Raw genomic sequence first — 20,362 nt, 5'->3', positions numbered from 1 at the left:
CAAGTTCATGTGTTTGTTGTTAGTAATGCTATTCTGTTTTTCTATCTAATAGTTGGGGGAGTTTGCGTTAACGTTGCCATATTTTCCACTCCAGATGTTTACAGGTTTTTTTTCTTGGTTTTTTTTTGTGAGCGATTTGTTGAGGATTTGAAGCTGATTTAGTATTGTGATGTGGGTCGACTGTTTTCTTGCTTTGTTTTGTTTTTTCTATGCAAGAGTGATGGATCCTTCCACTTGATTGCAGGCATGAGTAATTGTAGGCTGGATGTTACAGCTTTAGAAATCAGTGGATCAGATTTTTTGCAGAGCTTAAAGGGACAGCTTACCCCACAGTGCCAAATGTTTACCTTTGACCTGCACCATATAATTATATATATCTTTTTCCTTTTTGAGGTTGTATTTGTCATAGAAGGATCTTTTTCCCCCACCACCAAACTATACCCACCAACGTGTCACTCTGCAGAAGAAGGTTTGTGGATTTTGAGCAACCAGGTCATGATTTCCATTGTGTTTAAGAGAGAGCAAACATTTCAAGAGCCTTTCTTTTCTTTTTCCAATACTTGGCAACTCAAACCTAGACTTTCTATCTTTCCTATCTTGACTTAATTTCTAAATCCCAGTCATAATGTTTATCCAAACCCAGTTTATACACGGCACAAACAAAACACAGCTGTGAATGCTATTTTTTTAAAGCAATTAAAAAAAATATTGGCACAAGTCATTAAGCGTGTCAGAGCAGATTTAATATTAGTGCAATCAACAGCACTGCTTGCACCTTCTGCACACACTTATCCTGTAAAATAAGCCTGAACATATCACCAGAACTTAAACTGGTCACTGTGAAAAAGCTTTTCAGACCTGCAGTCTGTGAATGCACAAGCAGTCATTTTCTTTTTCTTTCTTTCTTTTAGAACAATTACAATTTCAATAAAACAAACAGAAAATGGAAAACACAAATAAAAATGGTCTGTACAACACAAAGAGAAGGTGTTGGAGAGGTAGCAGGAAAGAAGCAGTGGCTTATCCAGTGCTGCCCCCAGATAAATACTCTGTTATATCACCTACATAATGATATTCTTATTCTATACAACAGCACATGTATATACACATAATGTGAATCAGCAGACAAAATAAATTTTAACTTAAATTGGACCAAATCCATGAATTTTATAACAGATTTTTTCAAAAAGGTATTTTTGTGTTCATGATACCAAACATTATGTATTATCCTTATTGGTCTTTTTTGAATTGTGCATATTTTTGTAGAGAGGTCTTGTGTTGCCCCAGATTTCAACACAATAATCTCAATATGGCAGTAAATTATTTATTTAAATTTCGCACATGTGCATGGTTTTGTGTAACGGGCTGAGAATGTCCTTTGTGTCTGCTCGAGCCGGTTTTCTTGAGAAAGAGCGCGTAGTGAACACGGACCGCAGTGTGTTTAAAACCAACGGAACAAGAGCTGCTCTCATTTCTGCAGGCTTTTCAGTGGCTGCTCTTTAACGTAAGCACAATTTTGTGCTAATGACCTGAATGAATGAGTAAAAGTGGGTTATCTGAAAATTTTATTCACACGGACACTGATTTCACAGAGTTAACACCCACTGTGACCTCAGGCAACTCAGAATTCCTCTCCGGATCCCGTCTGATGTCCACGTTGATCCACGCACGTCCTTTATAGATGTGCAAAACCTGTAGAAAAAACCTCTCTAATGATTTTATACCTCATCTCTCTTGCACTGCTTGTGTTTTCCTCCTGACAAAGGCTTTCCTTTTTGTCTACCATCGCCTCATGGCCGGAGTCTGGGCCTGCATTGCTAATGTAAGTAACATGGATGTCAAGTTTCTGGCGATGTTGGACCCTAATTGCAGACTGAATTTTCCCAAAAGTGGAAAATTAGTGGCTCTTCTCTTTCTGCCAGATGCTCTCCATCTCTCGTTTTTCATCCTTCTTTCCATCCTGTTTATTATTACCAACTGTGGTTTGCAGAGTCATGCAGGACTTGAGGGGCTGCAGCTTTTCACAAACTGTGGTTCTTCGGCTTCAGGGCCTACAGTTCACCGTGTAAGTGCTCCAAGAAGGTCTCAGGATACAGCCAATGTTTTTCAGAGAAGTCGTCACACGTCGCACGCCAATATTGTCTTGGAATTCAGCTTTATTGGCTACTACTATTAAATATGAGACTCCTAAGAAAGCCCTTTTCATCCTTTCCCACTCATTTCTGCTAAAATGACTCATCCACAGTGAGTGAATTGTTCACAAACTATATGTCACTCATCTCCAGGGCATGAAGAGGAGGGTGAGCTCACTGCATAGTTTAGTCTCGAGCCTTCCGCCGTGCTCCAGCACCTCAGGGATTGTTCAAATTCAAACAACTTGGTTTTACAACTAAAGCAATGCAAGGCCACAGAACTGAAGAGACATGCAACTGGAAAATCTGTGCACGTTAAGGTTATTTGTCTGTTTTTCCAAAGAAAATATTTGGCTAAGGACGCTGGGGGTTATCTGAAGCTGCATCCAAGACAAATGCACAACTTAGAGTGAATAAAACATGTCAGCGATTAACTGAAAAGGGCGGAAAGTGAATGTGTGTGTGTGTGTTTGTTTCTGTGTTTATTTGGTATCTAAAGCCATCCACACAGCTATTTGTTTGTCAAGCCACTGCTTGCTCACTGCATTTGTTGGTCTTCCTAATGTGTGTGTGTGTGTGTGTGTGTGAGTGTGTGCAGAATCTCTAAAAATAATTTAGAGATTCTGTAAAACTTTGCAAATATTTTCTCATTATTCCTTCAGCATGCTGCTTTAAACTGCTTGTTGAGCTTGGTGAGATCATACAAGTGTTTCAAATAAAAATCACCAGCATATTTGTCTGGGAATGGAATATCACTTAAATAATTGTGACCTCCACGAAGGCAATTACGTTTTCACTTTGTCATTTTCAGCCTAAATTTTCCCAGATTTTTTCTCAGACTTCAGTAGTGGGTCCAAAAAGAACCAAATAAATATATTTTGGAACAGAGACTCAAAAATAGTTTGGGAAAGCATGAATTAAAATAGAGCAGAATAATTGGTATTTGCTATTATGCATGCACAAATGCTATTGCAGGCAGATATTCAGCACTTGGCAGAAACTAAATGCATTCAGGCTTGTAGACATGGTCATGACATCTGGTTGAAGTTCAAACCGAGCGTTAGAACTGTGAAGAAAGGTGATTTAAGTGACTTTGACTGTGGTGTGGTTGTTACTCTCAGGCAGGCAAGTCTGATGTACTGGAATTTTCCCACAAAACCTTTTCTGTTTTTGACTGAGAATGATCTAGAAAAAGTGGAAATATCGAGTGAGCAGCAGTTTTGATTAAAAATACTGCTTTGAGCTGATAGGAAGGCAAAAGTAACTCAAATAACAACCAAGTTATGCAGAAGAGCATCTCTGAACACACCACACTTTGAACTTTGAAGCAGATGGGTTACAGCAGCAGAAGACCACACCATATTCACTTTGAGCCCATCAGTATCAACTGCGTCTAAAAGCCACAGCCTTCCTTACTATTGCTGCTGACAATGTCCATCACTTGTGGTCACATAGTGATTGACATTAACAGAATTCTGATGTTTGCTTCCAGCAGGATAACATAAAGTGTAAAAAAGATCATCTCAAACTGGTTTCTTGAACATGACAATGAGTCCACCACATGCACCCAATGTAAACCTAATATAGCACCTTTAGGGTGTGCAACTATGTGATGCTATCATGTCAATATGGATTAAAAACCACAGAGGAAAGTTTCCAGCACCCTTTTGAATCCATGCACCTACTTTCCTATTTATTTATCGCAGTTTTCAATCCTCTCGTTTAGTTTTCCCGAATGGCCTCAGGAATTATTGTGACAAGTATTTATTCGAATGGTTTTCTTTTCAGGGAAAAGGGTGGGAAAAGAGCGAACAGTTCAAACCAGTAAAAACTTGTCATACTTGTGGCATCACATGTGTTGATGGACAGCATGGATGTAACGGTCGTACAAATCTGAGAGCATTGACAGATATTAGCACAATAGGTTCCTGCTGACAGACGTGAGGCCTGTGTGCTAGTGCTTTTTTTCCTTTGTACACAACACATTTAATTTCAAACCTTTAGTCAACACAGTAAGGTAAAACCTTGAGTAATTAAGCTTAATAAAGAGGCATTTAATCTGAGAACCGCTTTCCCCCAGAAGGCATAAACTCACAGAGTTGTAGCTCGTCTTTCATTTCCAGTGACCTACAGTATCTTATCAGTTATCTTCATAGTTATTGGAGGGTAACTTAATGCCAGTCACCTTGAATGATCGGTTTGATTTAGACTGTAAAAGCTCAGCTACAGAATGGATCAGCTTTTGCCTGAGTTGTATACTTTGTATTTGTGCTAACAAGGTTATATATCCACCTCTCAACGGCAACATGCTAATGGCTTATTTAGAAATTTCGAGCATGCTGACATAGTTATTTACCTATTCACCACGTCTTCACAGTGCTGTGACACTGTTTGGGTGGAGCGTTTTTTTAAGGTCTGATTTGGGCCCTGTTCGCGACACATAAATCTTTGCAGCTTTCAACATCAGCAGATAAATCAACCTGAAAATGATGAGACCAAGTCTGTCATAGCAGTGTTGCTCTCTTTTGGCTCTTAACTGCATCAAGTCTGCGTTTCACATTCCTTACAAGCATGGGCAACGGCATGTGCTGCGAGGAGGATGTGGACTATGCACAATCCTCACCAGGGTGCTGATGCTTTTGTTTTTCTGTTTTAATGGGAATTGAACCCCAGTATGAAGATGCGCATCCTCGCCTTAGTTTTACAAGTTTGTCGTGTCAGGTTTCACTTTCCCTCAGTCTTCCACATCTAAAAATAAATAAACTGCTTCTTTCAGCACTTTCTACCTTGTGATCAGTGAAATTTATCCCCCATTATTTTTGAATCCTTCCCGTGTTCATGGTTTGACCACATAATTTTTACTCGTCTACTGTCTCCTGAATGAGGTCGACCACCAGATTCTTTCTCACTCTCCGCTCTCCCACCAGCGCATCGCTCTGGCGGCCAAACCGCAAGCCGCAGTTACCCAGCATTCCTTGGAGAGGATGAGAGAGGCTTCAAGTAGCAGACTGTTAAATTAACATTCATGAGGAACCTCTCAAGTCACAGAACTGTTTCATGAGATCAACTGTTGCTGAATTTCACCACTGAAATGTAAAGTAGCACTTCCATTGTAGTGTTATTGTTTTGCAGATTTGCCGTTCGAGACAAAGAACAAGACTGACTTTGAAACAGCTCTTAAGACTTAGAAAAAAAAATATCAAAGGGCAGAATGGGGGCTTACTGTTTGTGCATTTATACTGTGTCTGGGAAATTTACAAAGTCACATCTTTAAGAAATAAGAAAAGACCAGACACAGGACCTGAGAGACGCATATGGTCCTTTCAGTTGAGCCAACTATGTTCACTGACGCGTCATCAGAAAATGGTCTCAGTGGAAGGGTGGCTGCCAAGAAGCCATTCTTAAGGAAAGGAAACAGGGAAAAAAGGCTGCGGTATGCCAGATTACACAAGAACTGGACTGAAAATTAGTGGCAACAGGACTTGTGGAGTGCCATCCATCATTTGGATTGGGGGGAGACCCACATGTGCACAGGACAAATATGTAAACTCCACACAGAAAAGGCCCAGATGGCACCTTCCTGAGGCAACAGTTCTAACCACCACACCACTGTGACTCTTCAAATTCAGCTTCAACACTCTAATGAAGTGATAACATAATGTGTAACAAGATGGAGGTTCTTTCACGGTTTGACAGCCAGTAGTGTTGGAGATCTTGTCAAAACTGATGGAATTATGAATGAAGAAAAGCAACATCAGATTTTGATCCATCATATAATACCATCTGGAAAGCATCTGACTGGCAGTGGGTTAATTTTTCAGCATGACAATTGAAGCAGCGTGGGAAGAAAATGCAACCAACATCTGAAGAAGAGCTTTGAATGCCCTTCAGGAAGCCCGGAGAACTATTTCTGAAGACTACTTAAAGAAAGTTGACTTAAGAGTGCTCAGAATGTGTTTCAGAGTAAAGGTGGTCACAGCAAATATTGACTTTCAAACTGTTTTTGTCCTATATACTGTACCCCCATGTATGTGTGAACCTTTCAGTAAATCACTGCACACATTCCTATTATATTCCTAGCATAAAATAAAGAAATTATTAGGGGCTCAAGACTTTTGCACAGTGCTGTGTATTCACAACAAGACAAAAACCTGTTGTGGTAATTAACGCTAGCAGGAGTTTGCCTTTAGCCTAATGAAATTAAAATTACTTTCACATCCTCCCCAGCTGTGTACTGTAACTGAAACATATAACTGGTTATTTAGTAGTAAACTGACAGAAAGTAACAACCAACAATCCTGCTGAATTAAAAAAAATAAACTAAAAATCAGACTAATGAAAAAATTCACTTTTTTGATTTTAAGGTTTTGTGTTTAATCGAGCTAACTCCTTTTAAATCGAATATGTAAATGCATTAAATCTTAAGTCAGTGCATTAGTTAACATCATAACTAATGATATAAAACATGTGCTGAGGTGTCATTTAACCTTAGATGAAATCCTTTTATTCCACTTTCCAGCACACTTGAACTCTACATATTAAGCATTAATGTAGCATTCAACATGTATTTTTTCCCCGGACAAACAAACTCATTTCCATAATGCATAGACAAGGATTTTAATGTATGCTTCCCTTACAAATCACTGGCTTTCACACTAAGCAATAGTCACTTTTCAACAACCCATGATGCATTGCATCTGTGTATACAGTAGGTACTGCAGCCCAAAACAGCATTTATTAAAAGGCAACATAATTATGGTACAAACACTCAGAACAAACTGTCACCACACACTGGTCATTCTCTACAAGCTGTTAGAGGAGAAAGACTGTCTCGCTCCTTTAGACTGGCGCAGTGTAAAATATATAAATGAAATTTGTCAAGAGCAGTAGCAACGTATGAAACCAACTGTGAGGTCATTAGCACATCCTTTCTCTACATGTTCCCGATATCATTCCGGCAGTTTTCCTACAAACATGGCTGACTGAGCAGATAACAGTTATATTTCCCCATCATGTGTTTTATTACCCTATACCCTGATGTAAAAATCTTTAATTTCCTTGCACATTTCAATTTGTTGCCTCAGCAGAGAATCAAATTAGAACTTTCAAGGACTTCTGTTAGTATTTTTTTGCATGTTAAATACAACAAACCATCTTCTTATTCATCATCACTAGATTTCTTTTTCCTGCAATATGTTTTCTATGGGTATTAAGTTTTTAATTTAATGGAGGAGGACATGCAAAGGATTATGCAAGTGACGGGGTGAGAGAGCAACGTGATCTGCTGTGGTGTCCCCTAAAAGGAGCAGCTAAAAGAAAAGAATATTTACATGGAGGGTTTGAAGTAACATTTTAAATCCATTTCTTTTTTTATTTATTGTGTTGTAGCTGTCTAAAGGAGACACGGCCAACAACGACTCAAATTAGAGCTGTTTTCATTAGCACGGGATCAGTTTTAATATTGACTGCTCCAAAATTAGTCTGTCTGCACGTCTGTTTGCTTTCCTCTGCTTCATGACATACAAACAACTCACGCAAAAAAAAAAACCAACAAATTCCTGAAAAAAAAAATTTGCCATTTTTTTTACCATCTAAATACAGTACAATGTTTACCCAAATATATGCAGAAAATTTCAACAATTATTTTTTGAAGCAGCACACTAAACTCGTTTGAACCTGTTGAAATGTTACTATTTTTTTTCTTTGCCCTTTACTCATTTGCATGACAGGATTTGGATTAAACGATTGTCAAATAAAAAGAAACATCTTCCTTTTATCTGCATTCATCTCATGGTGGCTGTACAATTTAAGAAACGGTCACAATTTTCAAACAACATCATGCAAACATATGTAACCAGCACTAAATTACATGAGCAAGAATGATCAGCTGAAAGTCAATGAGAGAGCAGTGAGGGCAGAGATCATCGCTTTTACTGCTTTTGACAGCGCTGAGCTCAGGACAGGACCCACTGTAACAGGTCCCAGAGCAAAAGTACAGAATATCCAATTAAATGCACACAAAACACCTTAACATCTGCAGCAACCAATATGAACACACTAAATGAACATTTATAGATTCTCCAGCATTTACATACTAAGATTCATTATAAAAGCCAGTAAAAGGACCAATAAAACTCTGTTTGTCCATGTAGGATTTTAAAGGGAACTGAATGTAATAAATGTGAAATATTTACTTTTTATTCTTACATAAAATGCACTGAAGGGTGTAAAGTGGGTCTTTGTAAACACCAGCGTCAAAGCTGTCCCTTGTTGTTGATTTACCTTGTCGTATTGTAAGGAGTTTAATGTTATTTTCATTAACAATTAATGAAAAATATCATTAGCTTACATTTTGTCTTCAGGCATCCAGTCTAAAATTACAGTAATTAACTGTGAAACTACATCTTAAAGCTCAAAGTATAACATGTACAAAATATGAAGTTCCAGAAAGAGGTTCTGTTGCAACAACTCTCACCAATAGACCCATCATAGTGTATATCCTAAAGGCACCTTAGACAAAGAGAAATCCCTGTGTGCAAGCGGTTAAAGAGGTTGAAGGTTGAAAAACAAATGTGAACAAAAGATAAATGGAGAAGCTTTTCCCTCTCAGAGAGCCTAACCACTGCATGGAAACACTGTATCACCACGAGAAAGGCTACATAGTAAATAAATGGAGTTTTCATTGCATAAACTATTCTGTTGCTGATTGTCTAAAAGCATGACTTAAAGACACAGAATGCAGCTCTGTAGTATTACAAGATTTGACTCAGTTTTTGTTTCAAATGCTGCAAAAAAAATGCCAGAAATGCTCCGTCGTTCTGGCACTGCGTCATTTGTTTTGTTTTCGTACTGCGATTACTGAAACAGTGTATGTTTTTAGAAATAGGAAAGCATGCATTGGGAAATTATCTCCTGATCATGCAGATATTGTTTCTGGATTTGTACTTCAAAGTCTAACAGTAGGAAGGAACACACAAATATACAAAACAATAAAAACAAACAATGAGACGAATTGAATTCAAAAAACAAAAACCTCAACAATTAAAAACAGTGTCCAACAAGCTCTGTTCTGCTTCGGCAAAAACAATCCCCCCCAGGAACGATGATGGAAAAGTTCGCCTTCCCCCACTTGCTTGGTATCCTCTCCTCCTTTTAAACTCATCCCAAAAATCACCCACTGTGGTGCATCATCATCGTTATCATCAATTCTTCCACCTCCTCCACTTTCAACCGGGTATATGACTTTCCTCTTCAGGCTGGGCTGACTTGCTCCCCCTGCAGACGAGAGGTTGGAATGACTCAGTAGTCCAGCAACCAGATAAGTGGGGAGACAGCGCCTCTGGTGCCACTGAGGGAGTTTAAATTGGAAAGTGACTTGGGATCAATTAGATAAGTAGGTGGAGCAGGTATGGATCACACCCTGCTGGTCGGGTGGCAGCGGTATGTTGGACAGTTGGACAGAGCATCTACTCCGCTGTCGACGTTCTGTGAGCACCCTCCCTCACAGCAAGCCTCTGGGAGATATAAAGCAGACAATATGAGTAATGAATCTACCTGACATTAAAAACGGTGAAGTATGTTACACACAGCCAAAGAGGAGCCACCTGCATCTTCCCCCGGCATCAGCAGATGAGCTGGGTTGGCTCCTTCTTGTCCCGTGCCGAGCTGGAGACGCCTCATGTGACGAACCACTGCTGTGGCATTGAACGCTTGCTGCAGAGAAGCAATAATGAAACTTCAAGAAAGGAGGAAAATCTACTTGCCAATTTTGGACAAATTAGGATCTGGATGGCAATTTAACCCGCCGAGGATCAAGTCATTGTAGCTGAAATCCCTAACCCTAATTACATTTTTTAATTGCCCGGTACAGTTAAGTTAAAATATAGCAAACCAGACCAGTTTTAATCTCTGTCCTCTCCTTTAATGCTAAAAATGAAAAGAACAATGCAACATGTAAGTAGAACTGGGAGGCAGACTTACCTTCCACTTGCTCTTAGCAAAATTCTTCTTAATCTGCGCACTGACAGACTCGTGAATGTTCTTGTCCAGCGCAGTATCCCCAGCAATCCTGACAGAGGAAATGGCTTTCAGTGCGAATGTGTTTTATTTGTGTGCATAACGGATAGGAATCCGGATAGGAATTGTTCTACAGATATGGTCACACATAGTTAACCGACATGCAGTCCAAACACTTACAATATTTACAAAACTTAAGTGTAATTATTGAAGATTTGAACTAACAAAATAACATTATTCTTCTTTGGAAAAATTATGTGTACAAGGAGCCATACCAGGGGTGCTGCAGAGCCTGCTCACAAGTGTAACGTATGCTGGGATCTTTCTCCATCAGATGTACTATAAAATCTTTAGCTGAAAAGGTAAAAAAATATACATTTTAAACATTATCAACTGCATAAAACTGATGTTTAATGAATGATTAATAACCATACTGTACTATCAGTCTAAAACTGGATTAAGCTTATTAATGCAATAATACTTCAGTGTTTTAACTTGACGCCAAGAGTCAAAAGTAGGAATTTTATTTTATTTTTTTACATTTGATTGTTGCCTGATCTTGCAAGTTAAATGCCTGCAGGGTAAACTTTAGGCTTGGAAGGAACAAAAAGATCAAGTCTCCGTCTGGCACTCTGTGTCAAATGGAGTGTCAGGTAGGTGGGAGATTTTTCTGCTCACTGTGAGGGTCTGTGTTTTGCAGAGAGAAGTATTCAACATTGGCGTGCAAAACTGCCGTTCACAATATTCACTATTGGATGAATGCCACCCATTCACAAGGCAATATTTTATGAATCTGGCAAAGATACTTGTAGTAAAACATTTAAATCAGCATGTACGTGTGTAGACACAAAATAATTACCATGTTCTTCCTGTCGCTTGTGGAATGCAATATCTAATGTAATTTCCAGGTGTGATTTAATGACTAGAAACCGTATCAAAGAAAGTTTTTGAAGTTTCTCCAGGACATGTGAGCACTCTGGAGTGTACAATCCCAAATAACAAATGCAGACAAGCACCGGCTGAGACTGTAACAATATAAGAAAAAGGATGTAAATTTCTAATAAATTTCTAGTGGCTCATCTCTTTCTGTGTAATCCAGAACTATCAGATTTGATTTAAAGAGGAGGATGTTTCTGACCTCAAAGAAAACGAATGAATTAATTTGATGGTTTCCACAACACACACCCAGAACACAATCCTCTGGTGATTTGGGAAACTTTGTTAAAAGGGTGTGTTCCTTCTATTAATCACAGTTTCCAGTGTGATCAGCCTGAAAAGTATCAGTTCCAAAAAGCTCTTTATGAGAGGTCTCATGTCTGTACTGTACCTGAATCAGAGATATCGTCCCAGTACGGAGAATCAAACTCATATTCTGCTTTCAGGATCTGTTCAAACAGTTTGGCATCATTCTCGTCATAGAAGGGAGGATAACCACACAGCCTGAAACACAGAGACAGCACAGGCTGACACTTCCCTTTACAGACACGCTTCGGCTTTTCTATGATGCTAAAGCCTTAATCACTCCTTTATTTAGTAGCTCTGCTTGTTTTGATTTGGCTGATTTTAATGCTGGGTGCCCTTCCTGATGCAACCACCAAGGGATTAGTGTCTATTCCTGGGATCCAACCATGAATCCTTTGCTTGTTAGTTGAATGTTAAAATTAATACTGCTGCTGCTGAATCCAAAACATGCTGCATTCTGATTAATCCTTATCAAAACCTGACTGTTAAAATATTGTATCTCTGCAGATGTGATTCATCTTGTATAAAGATACATCTAAAACATGTACTCACAGAATATATGCTATGACACCAATAGACCAGCAGTCAACTGCTTTACTGTAGGGCTTCTGAGCCAAAACTTCAGGGGCTGAGGAAACACAAGGTCATAGCTATTAAGGCACAATATAACAAGACTTAGCCTTCATAGTGTCTGATACATGTTTAGCATGCTTTCTGTCTCACTTTTTCATACACAGTACACCATCTCTGAGCCATTAAACTGTGTTAAAGCTGAGATCTGAGAAAAAGGTGGTGTACACGCCTAAAGTTGTTTTTTATAAACAGATTTCTAGTATTTGACTCCTTTACCGACATATCCAGGAGTTCCACAGGCTGTTGACATCACACTGCCAGAGCCCTCAATTTTTGACAGACCAAAGTCACTGATCATGATTTTGGAGTCTTCATCCATGCTGTAATACAGCAGATTCTCTGGCTTTGGATGGAGGGACAACAGAACAGAACGTAAATAAAATGCATCATAAAAAAACCATAAAAAGTCTTGCAAACTGAAATCCAACATCACTGGACACACAATTAATAACTAATTCTACTTTTGTTAATGATCAGCAAAGCCATACAGTAAGGGGGGATAACAGACATGTATTTAGTCTGGGGGGAAGAACGTTTTTGCCAATTCCTTTAAAGGAGTGTGTGTGTGTGTGTGTGTGTGTGCGTGCGTGCGTGCGTGCGTGCGTGCGCGCGTGTGTGCTAAAGATCCTCAAAGGTTCGGTTTAAAATACACAGCACCATTAGGTATCAAAACACAGAAGATAAAGCCCCATAGCACAAAAACATTGATGAAAATGAAACCATATCTCATTATATTGTAGTGAAAAAACAAAAAAAGAGAGACAACAACCTACAAGAATAAACTCAAATTCACTACCATTTGCCACACAAAGTCAATCTTTTCAAACATAGTTCTGATCCCTGGTTCACCTTGAGGTCACGGTGCACAATGCCCATGTCGTGGAGGTATTTGACAGCATCCAGGATCTGCTGAATGAGCTTACTGGCATCTTTCTCTGTGTAGAAGCCCTTCTCTATGATACGATCAAAGAGTTCCCCACCAGACACTCTGTATTTTCAATGTGGATAAGAAAGAAGAAAAGAACAGTGAGAGGGGGACTAAAAATAGAAGGGAAGCATGGAAATTTAAAAGTGTAAAAGCGAGATATAAAAAGATAATCCCTGCTAACTCCAGCAAATAAAAATCTTTTATAGTTAGTTATAAACCACTACTTCAGATAAAGTTACTTTCTTACAAACCACATGGGAAAAATGCTTTCAGTCTAAAATTATAAACAGTCAGTCAATCTTACAATGTCTGCTTCATATTTTGCCACTAGATGGCAACGTGACTCTATCATAGGAATTTCGAGTACATTATGAATACCTGCACAGGAAATTTAACATCTTACAACGAGCTAAAGAAAGAAAAGAGAAGATGATATGGATGTTTAGACAAGCAGTGCATGGAAAGCTGGGTTGCTGAACTCATTCGGCCAGTGTCCCCGTGTCACTTTAACCACATATTCAGTTCCCTCCATGATACATTCCTATTCCTGCGTACATTTTCACATATATGTGCAGCCTCTGTTTGACACCAGTTGGCAGAGGTAAAATAAAACTGAACAGGATAGTGATGCAGCACAACATGAAAGAGTGAACAACCACGAATGAGGTAAAACATCTGGATTTCAAGGTCACATCTTCCCTCTTTGCTGCTGTTTTTCATTTCCCTAATTTTACAGTCATTAATAAATTAATAATAATTTTTCTAATCCTCATCTTGCCTTTGTTTTTCCTCTCTCACTCTGACATTTCACTAGTTGAGGTGGGTGGGACACTGACTGGCAACTAGTATGAGGGCAAACTCCCCACTGTTGCTCATGAGTAGGCAAAGTACAGAGTTTTCGTGTGTGTGTGTGTGTGTGTGTGTGTGTGTGTGTGTGCGTGCGTGCAAGCATGCCTGTGTGAATGTGTTGCAGGGTGCAATTCATGGCATGTGACAAGCCGTGTGTGGGAGAGAACACAAGTAGGCACGCAAAGACAATTCACAAAGTCCCACACATATGTGAATACTCACAGTTGCATGACAAGGTAGAGGTGTGATTTACTTTCAAATATGTCTTCCAGAGACACAATGTTGGTGTGTTTGATCCTGTGAAGAGAGGGAAAAAAGGAAAAAGCAGGCGAGAAGTTCAGTTGTTAATGTCTGCAGATACAGATGCGAGATGGACTCATCAGATTAAGATTACTCTTGTACCTCTGTCTAACCAACGTGTAATGTTAGCACACCTGCAATATGTGTCTCATACAAATGCTACTGTCAATAAATAACTGTAACCAAACTTTCTGCCAGTTTTTTAAAAGTGATTTACTAACACATCCATCTACAGTCATGTACAAAGGAAAATGCATGCTCTTTCTATCCTGAGGTTTAAGTGATAACATTTTTTAAAAAATGTGTGCTGTATGTCCCTACGAGGTTCTAAAATTATTTAGAGACAACCTAATCTAAAAAAATAAAAAAAATACATACATAACACATTTGATAGGCAGCGTGGCCTTAAAAAAATATCAAGAAAAATGTAAGAAGTGAAGGACAAAAGAAGAAATGGCAGGCATAAAAAGAAAAACAAAAAAAGACACCAACAATCTAAAATAGATCAATAGTGTCTGACAGTCATGTCCTCAAGAAAAAAGGAAAAAACAAAGACCTGGCCCATGACCTGAGAGATTTAGCTGGTTTTTCCATCTACTGTTCACTGAAGCCTCATCAGAAATGGTCTCAGTAGAAGGGTGGCTGTTAAGAAGACATTTTTTGGGGGAAGAGAATCAAGTAGGAAAGGCTGACATACGCTAGATTACACAAGAACTGAAATGAAAATGCAAAAGTCTGATAGTGTGAAGAATCCAAATGTGAAACATTTTCTTGAAACTGTTGTCAGTATTTATGGACGTCAGAAAAGAGGCACAAGAGAGAGCATCAAAAGCCATGTTCAAAATACAGTGGAGGTTCTCTCATGGTTTGGAGATTTTGATTGAACATGCAATATGTTCTATAGCTATAATTCTTATTTTTTTATTTACTTTAACTGTTGATTCACTTTTGACCAAATGAACACACTCAATACTGTATGTTGGAAAGAAGTAAATCACTTTTGAAAAACTGGCAGAAAGTTTGGTTACAGTCTCCATGGTTTCCACAGACCATGGAGACCATCTGACTGGTAACGACTTCATTGTTCAACTTTACAATGGTCCCAAACACACTGACAATGCAGTAAAAGCATACCTGGAAAGAAAAACACACAGTGGATCACTATCAGTCGTGGATTGGTTTCCACAGAGCCCAGACCTCAACATTATTGAAGCAGTGTGGGATCATCTTGGGTGAATGGTAAATGGCCTGTACTTGTATAGCGCTTTACTTAGTCCCCAAGTACTCCAAAGCGCTTTACACTACATTCAGTCATCCACCCATTCACACACTGGTGATGGCAAGCTACATTGTAGCCACAGCTGCCCTGGGGAGCACTGACAGAGGCGAGGCTGCCGGACACTGGCGCCACCGGGCCCTCTGACCACCACCAGGAGGCAACGGGTGAAGTGTCTCGCCCAAGGACACAACGACCGAGACTGTCGGAGCCGGGGCTCGAACCGGCAACCTTCCGATTACAAGACGAACTGTCAACTGTTGAGCCACGATCGCCGACAAAACGTGACAGCCAACATCCAAAGAAGAGCTTTGAATGTCCTTCAAGAAGCTTGCAGAACTATTCCTGAACTTTGCTTAAAAATGACAAGGAAGCTGCCTAAAAGAGATTAGACTGTGTTAAAGAATAAAGGTGCTCATGCCAAATATTGACTTTCAAGCTCATAAGTCTGTACAAACTCAGCGTTGATCTTTGGTCTTGCTGTGTTTCCACTGATGTTTGCACATGTTTCAATAAATCACTGCACCTAGTTCCATTTTAGGAGCAAAATATAAAGAAATATGGGTAACTCAATCTTTTTTCCACAGTACTGTATCTCAAGAAGAGGTGTTTGTCCTGGTACAGGAACCAACTCATAAAAATATTGCCCCATAGTGCTACCTTTTACTTCAGCTTTGATTCTTTTTGATTTTTCCTTTTCCTTCATCATGCACTCTGAGTGTTTGTTACCTCAGTGCCTGGTCTAAGGTGTGTGTTTGAAGGTTACCGAGTTGAAGGCAGGAAGACAAAGACAACATAAAACCATGTGTCTGAGATGTACCCAAGGTAACTATGTATGCGTCATCCTGTGCTCACGCTGGATTACAGCAATGAGTCTTATCCACCTTCATTCAGCAGCTTAGCTCTGTGTGGAGCGAGAAACGGACATGTGGAGACTCACATACAGTTTCACACACACGATTACATATGGTCTGCAACATGTAGTACACATTCTGTGCTTGTGTGGACAATGAACCTACGGGTGGACACGGGTCATTGTGACTGTCAGAAAGCTGAAGTGTCTATTTAAGGTTCGGTCCTCTGCTGACCCCTGTCAGCTTGGATCACAGAAAGTCAGCAAATTAGAGAACAGAGCTGCCAACTTTGCAGTGAGCACGAAGCAAAACTGACACTTGAGTGAAAGTAAGAAAACAGGAAATTCTAGTGATTTTTAAATGCTGCTGATTTTTTATTGATTTATTTAACCCACCCTTTGGATTTTGCTGTCTTAGACTTTAAAGTTAAAAATTTATTTTTTCTGTTCACACCTTTTGTATTTTATTGTATTCTTCCAGAGCACTGAGTGGGCCAACCACAAACGAAAGAATGGTTCTTATAAAACTCTTATAAAATTTTAAAGTGTTTCCAGAGAAAATGTAAATATGTTTTTTTTCAGATCAGAAGAGATTCAATTAGTCAAATGAAAAGAAACAAGCCACCAAAACAGAACTGTTAATCTGTTACCCATCATGTTTTAATTTGAATGCAGTTACTTCAGTTCATGTGCACGCAAATAAAACATTTTAAATAACTTCTCATTTTAAGAACTGTATAATCACTTGAAAATCTTCCACAACTTTTCTGTGTTAGAAGCAGCTACTCTACTGGCAACAAGGTTCCCTGTGTGACACTGAGCAGAATATGCAGTCACATCACCCACTGCCTGCCTCATCTCGTGAATTCACTTTGTAGTAAAGGTGTCAGATACAAGCTTGTGGTCTGACACAAACATGTGTAGTCTTCTTATCTGTCCAGTCCAGTGTTAAATGAGATGGAGCCAAAGACATGCTTAAGGTATGATATTCAGGCTTTGCTGCAACCCTTTCCAGATTTGAAACAAAGTAAGAGGGCGACTTCACAGAAATTCCTCCGACTGGCACAGCTACAAGTGACTCGAAGAGTACAATTAGTCACTGTATTTGCAAATGTCTGTGCTTCAGTAAATGTTTGGTCTAGATAGAACGGGGGAAAGACGAACAGCCCGTGTAACATTTATTAGCAAGACAAAATAGAAAAGCGAAACAGGAAAGACATATTTCTACACTAGCTTGGTGATCATATATTCAATACACTGACCTCTTTTATACAGTTCATAGTAACATGTGTCAAGCATTAAATACACACCAATAAATTTACAGTGGGAGAAATAACAAAAGCCATAGAGGATGACGGGTTTGGGTCTGGCCTCACAGGGAGTGAAGGCAGAGACCGAGTGGCCACATAACGTGGCAGCTGACTATTTAAAAAGCAATTTAATGCGACAGCTGTGTCCCTCGGTCATAAACAAACAGCAGGTTTACTCTGTTTCAGTGTTGTTCCACTGTGCTTTTAAAGTATTTATTAAGGCAGAGAGTAAAATGTGGAGAGAAAGAGTCTCTTATGGGTGTAACACAATGGTGAGACTTGTTTTTCACTGGTTATGTATATAATCAGTTTTGTATTCTTGTTTGCCTGTTTTAGTTAAACAGTGGTAATTTTATTTTGGTGATTTTATGACCTACAACACTGTTTCTAAAAAAAATAAGTACACTTTGAAAAAGAAAAACAGAATGCAATAATTTAAAAATAATTTAAAACCTATATTTAGTTGAAAATAATACAGAAATATATCAAACTGTTTTGTTTTTTTTTTTTAAAAAAAGCTCATTTAATGTTTTGCCACCAACACTTAAAAAAAAATTAGGAAGGAGCAACAAAAGATAGCAAAAGTGGTTCAAAGCCAAAAAAATAACTCATTATGATTAAACTTAATGAATAACATTATTATACATAAAACGGAAAACCTAGAAAAAAAAAGTGAACCTGAAAAAGGTTCACAGTTGCACACACAAACTTTGGAAACACATAAACTTTAAATAAACCTCATTTTTTCATAAACAGGATCAAGAAACACTGCCACATATTGTGGGCCTGACTACAGCCTAGTCTTTGCAATCAAAGTCACGGATACTCTGACTTCTCCAAGCTAAAGCGCAAAGTGCACATTAATGATGGGTAAAGTGAGGCTTTGTGCAAACATTCAAAGCAATTGTGTCAACTGTTTCGAGACACTCATCCCTACAGTGACACCTACTGGCCAGTTTTGATATTGTCACAGGTTGACAATGCTCTTCTTCTCTAAATGACCATAGAGAAAAGTGTTGCACACTTCTACCACTCTATCAATAATTATGAACATGTTTTGAAGAAATGCCCATACAACAAAAGGAGAAAAACCTGTAAGAACCTTAAACAACAAAGCTGTGACTGTAAGAAAATACTATTTCCTCCCTTTTAAGTTTACATAAATGTGGTTGTTTCCGCTGTTTTGAAATTCAGTGAAATGTAAACAAACCAATTTATAAAATGTTTGTTTATTGTGACAACAATTTCAATGTCACCTACTTTGTAGGTAGGGTGTAGATGTAGATGTAGAGGTGGGGAACTCCAGGCCTCAAGGGCCTGTGTCCAGCAGGTTTTAGATATCACCCTGGGTCAACACACCAGAATCAAATGATTAGTTCATCATCAGGCCTCCGGAGAACTTCAAGACATGTTGAGGAGATAATTTAGCTATTAGAATCAGCTGTGTTGGATCATGGACACATTTAAATCCTGCAGGACACCGGCCCTTGAGGCCTGGGGTTCCGCCACCCCTGGTGTAGAGTGTAGGCCTCAGTGATCTTTATAGAAGATGTTTCATTTACAGTGGAACGAATGTAGCTAATTATACCAATGAAAAATTAACGTCTATGTAAATATGTTTATTCACAAATATTAGTTTTTCAGCTGTTTTGCGGATGAGTTGGCTTCTTTTTTTGTAACTTACCTCCCTAGACGTGGCAAAAATCTTTTCACACTTACTGTGGGTATACACGGGTATTTTTTGCCAAGCTCTAAAGGTGTGGATAAACAACACCTTATTCATGCCATCATCAGTGACCTCTACAGTGGCATCAGCAGTTGCACTATGGGTGCTATGAGTTTCACTAACCCAGCTGTCAAAAATTTCCTACAATCTCTGCTGAGTCCTGAGCTGTGGTTACTGCTGCCACTCCTGCTCCTGGTCTCGGTCCAGCTGCTGCTGACTTTCAAACTTTCTGGAAGTTTGTGGTGACACCTGGTGTGGTATCGCCCTCAGTTGATACTAACAATCAACTGAGGACGAACGCACCAAAACTTGAATTAGCTGTGATCACATTATGTGCGTGTTTTGAACTGCACTGTGTTTCAGAAGATCTGCGCTTCATAAGCTCAACACAGCATTGAAGTTTTAGTATGGAGCATCCCACCCTAGTGCAAATGTCACAGGTAACATCTGTAAAGGGCCCACTAATCCTAAATAATATGAAATTGTGTATTCGGGGCCCAATTTTTATTTTTCACTTTAGTTTTAGTAGGGTGACTGGACAAAAACTGTGGAGTTGGGTGATTTAAGAATTAAAAAACTGGACAGCAAATATGCCTCTTTTCTTAAGAAACATTTTATGAAGCCCCTGTAATGAAAGCGTTACATGATCACGTATATCAAAAAAACAAAAAAAATGCATGAATTTTGGGGGAAAAGGAAAAAAAAAGGTGGAGTTGGGAGTGAATTTCCTGATTCAGATATTCATTTTCTGGATGCTGCCATCCAGAAGTGTTTTTAGTAAAGGTCTTGCTCATTTTAGCAAGTGTGCCAAACTTCTGCAAGTATTACAACGGCATGCTTCTGTCCAGATGCTACATATTAGTACAGCTTCATGAAACGTATATTTTATAAACAGTTTAAATACTCCCCCACTCAGACCCCGTTCCCAACTTTGTGTACTTGGATGAGGTGTTACAATGATTCATGAAACCACTTTTCGAGTCTATGCAAACTTCACAAAGAGCAAGGCCTGATCTGCAATCCAAGTTTACTTCAGTTTACCTCATTTGTCAAATTTGGACTGTTAACTAAACCCCAACATGCTCATTGCTCCGTCC

General features: G+C 39.0%; 1 protein-coding gene across 3 annotated transcripts in view; it reads right to left on the bottom strand.

The window, feature by feature from the left end:
* Positions 1-6,735: 6,735 nt before the first annotated feature.
* Positions 6,736-20,362, bottom strand: part of camk1b (calcium/calmodulin-dependent protein kinase Ib) — a 40,085-nt gene continuing 26,458 nt past the window's right edge. For all 3 annotated transcript variants that reach the window (XM_085456296.1, XM_085456298.1, XM_085456297.1), the window contains 9 exons: positions 14,023-14,097; positions 12,873-13,011; positions 12,240-12,366; positions 11,943-12,018; positions 11,476-11,588; positions 10,424-10,502; positions 10,113-10,200; positions 9,737-9,845; positions 6,736-9,646 (listed from right to left, as the gene is read on the bottom strand). In XM_085456296.1, coding sequence (XP_085312422.1) covers positions 9,546-9,646; positions 9,737-9,845; positions 10,113-10,200; positions 10,424-10,502; positions 11,476-11,588; positions 11,943-12,018; positions 12,240-12,366; positions 12,873-13,011; positions 14,023-14,097 — 907 coding nt within the window. In that variant the 3' untranslated portion in view covers positions 6,736-9,545. The remainder of the gene's footprint in view (positions 9,647-9,736; positions 9,846-10,112; positions 10,201-10,423; positions 10,503-11,475; positions 11,589-11,942; positions 12,019-12,239; positions 12,367-12,872; positions 13,012-14,022; positions 14,098-20,362) is intronic.

Source organism: Copadichromis virginalis, linkage group LG5 (assembly GCF_057382275.1).
Source record: "Copadichromis virginalis isolate Kocher_CV1m ecotype Utaka linkage group LG5, C_Virginalis_male_GT1.1, whole genome shotgun sequence".
Taxonomy (NCBI): Eukaryota; Metazoa; Chordata; class Actinopteri; order Cichliformes; family Cichlidae; genus Copadichromis; species Copadichromis virginalis.
Note: the sequence above shows the minus strand (reverse complement) of the source record. Positions and strands in the feature narration are given on the sequence as shown.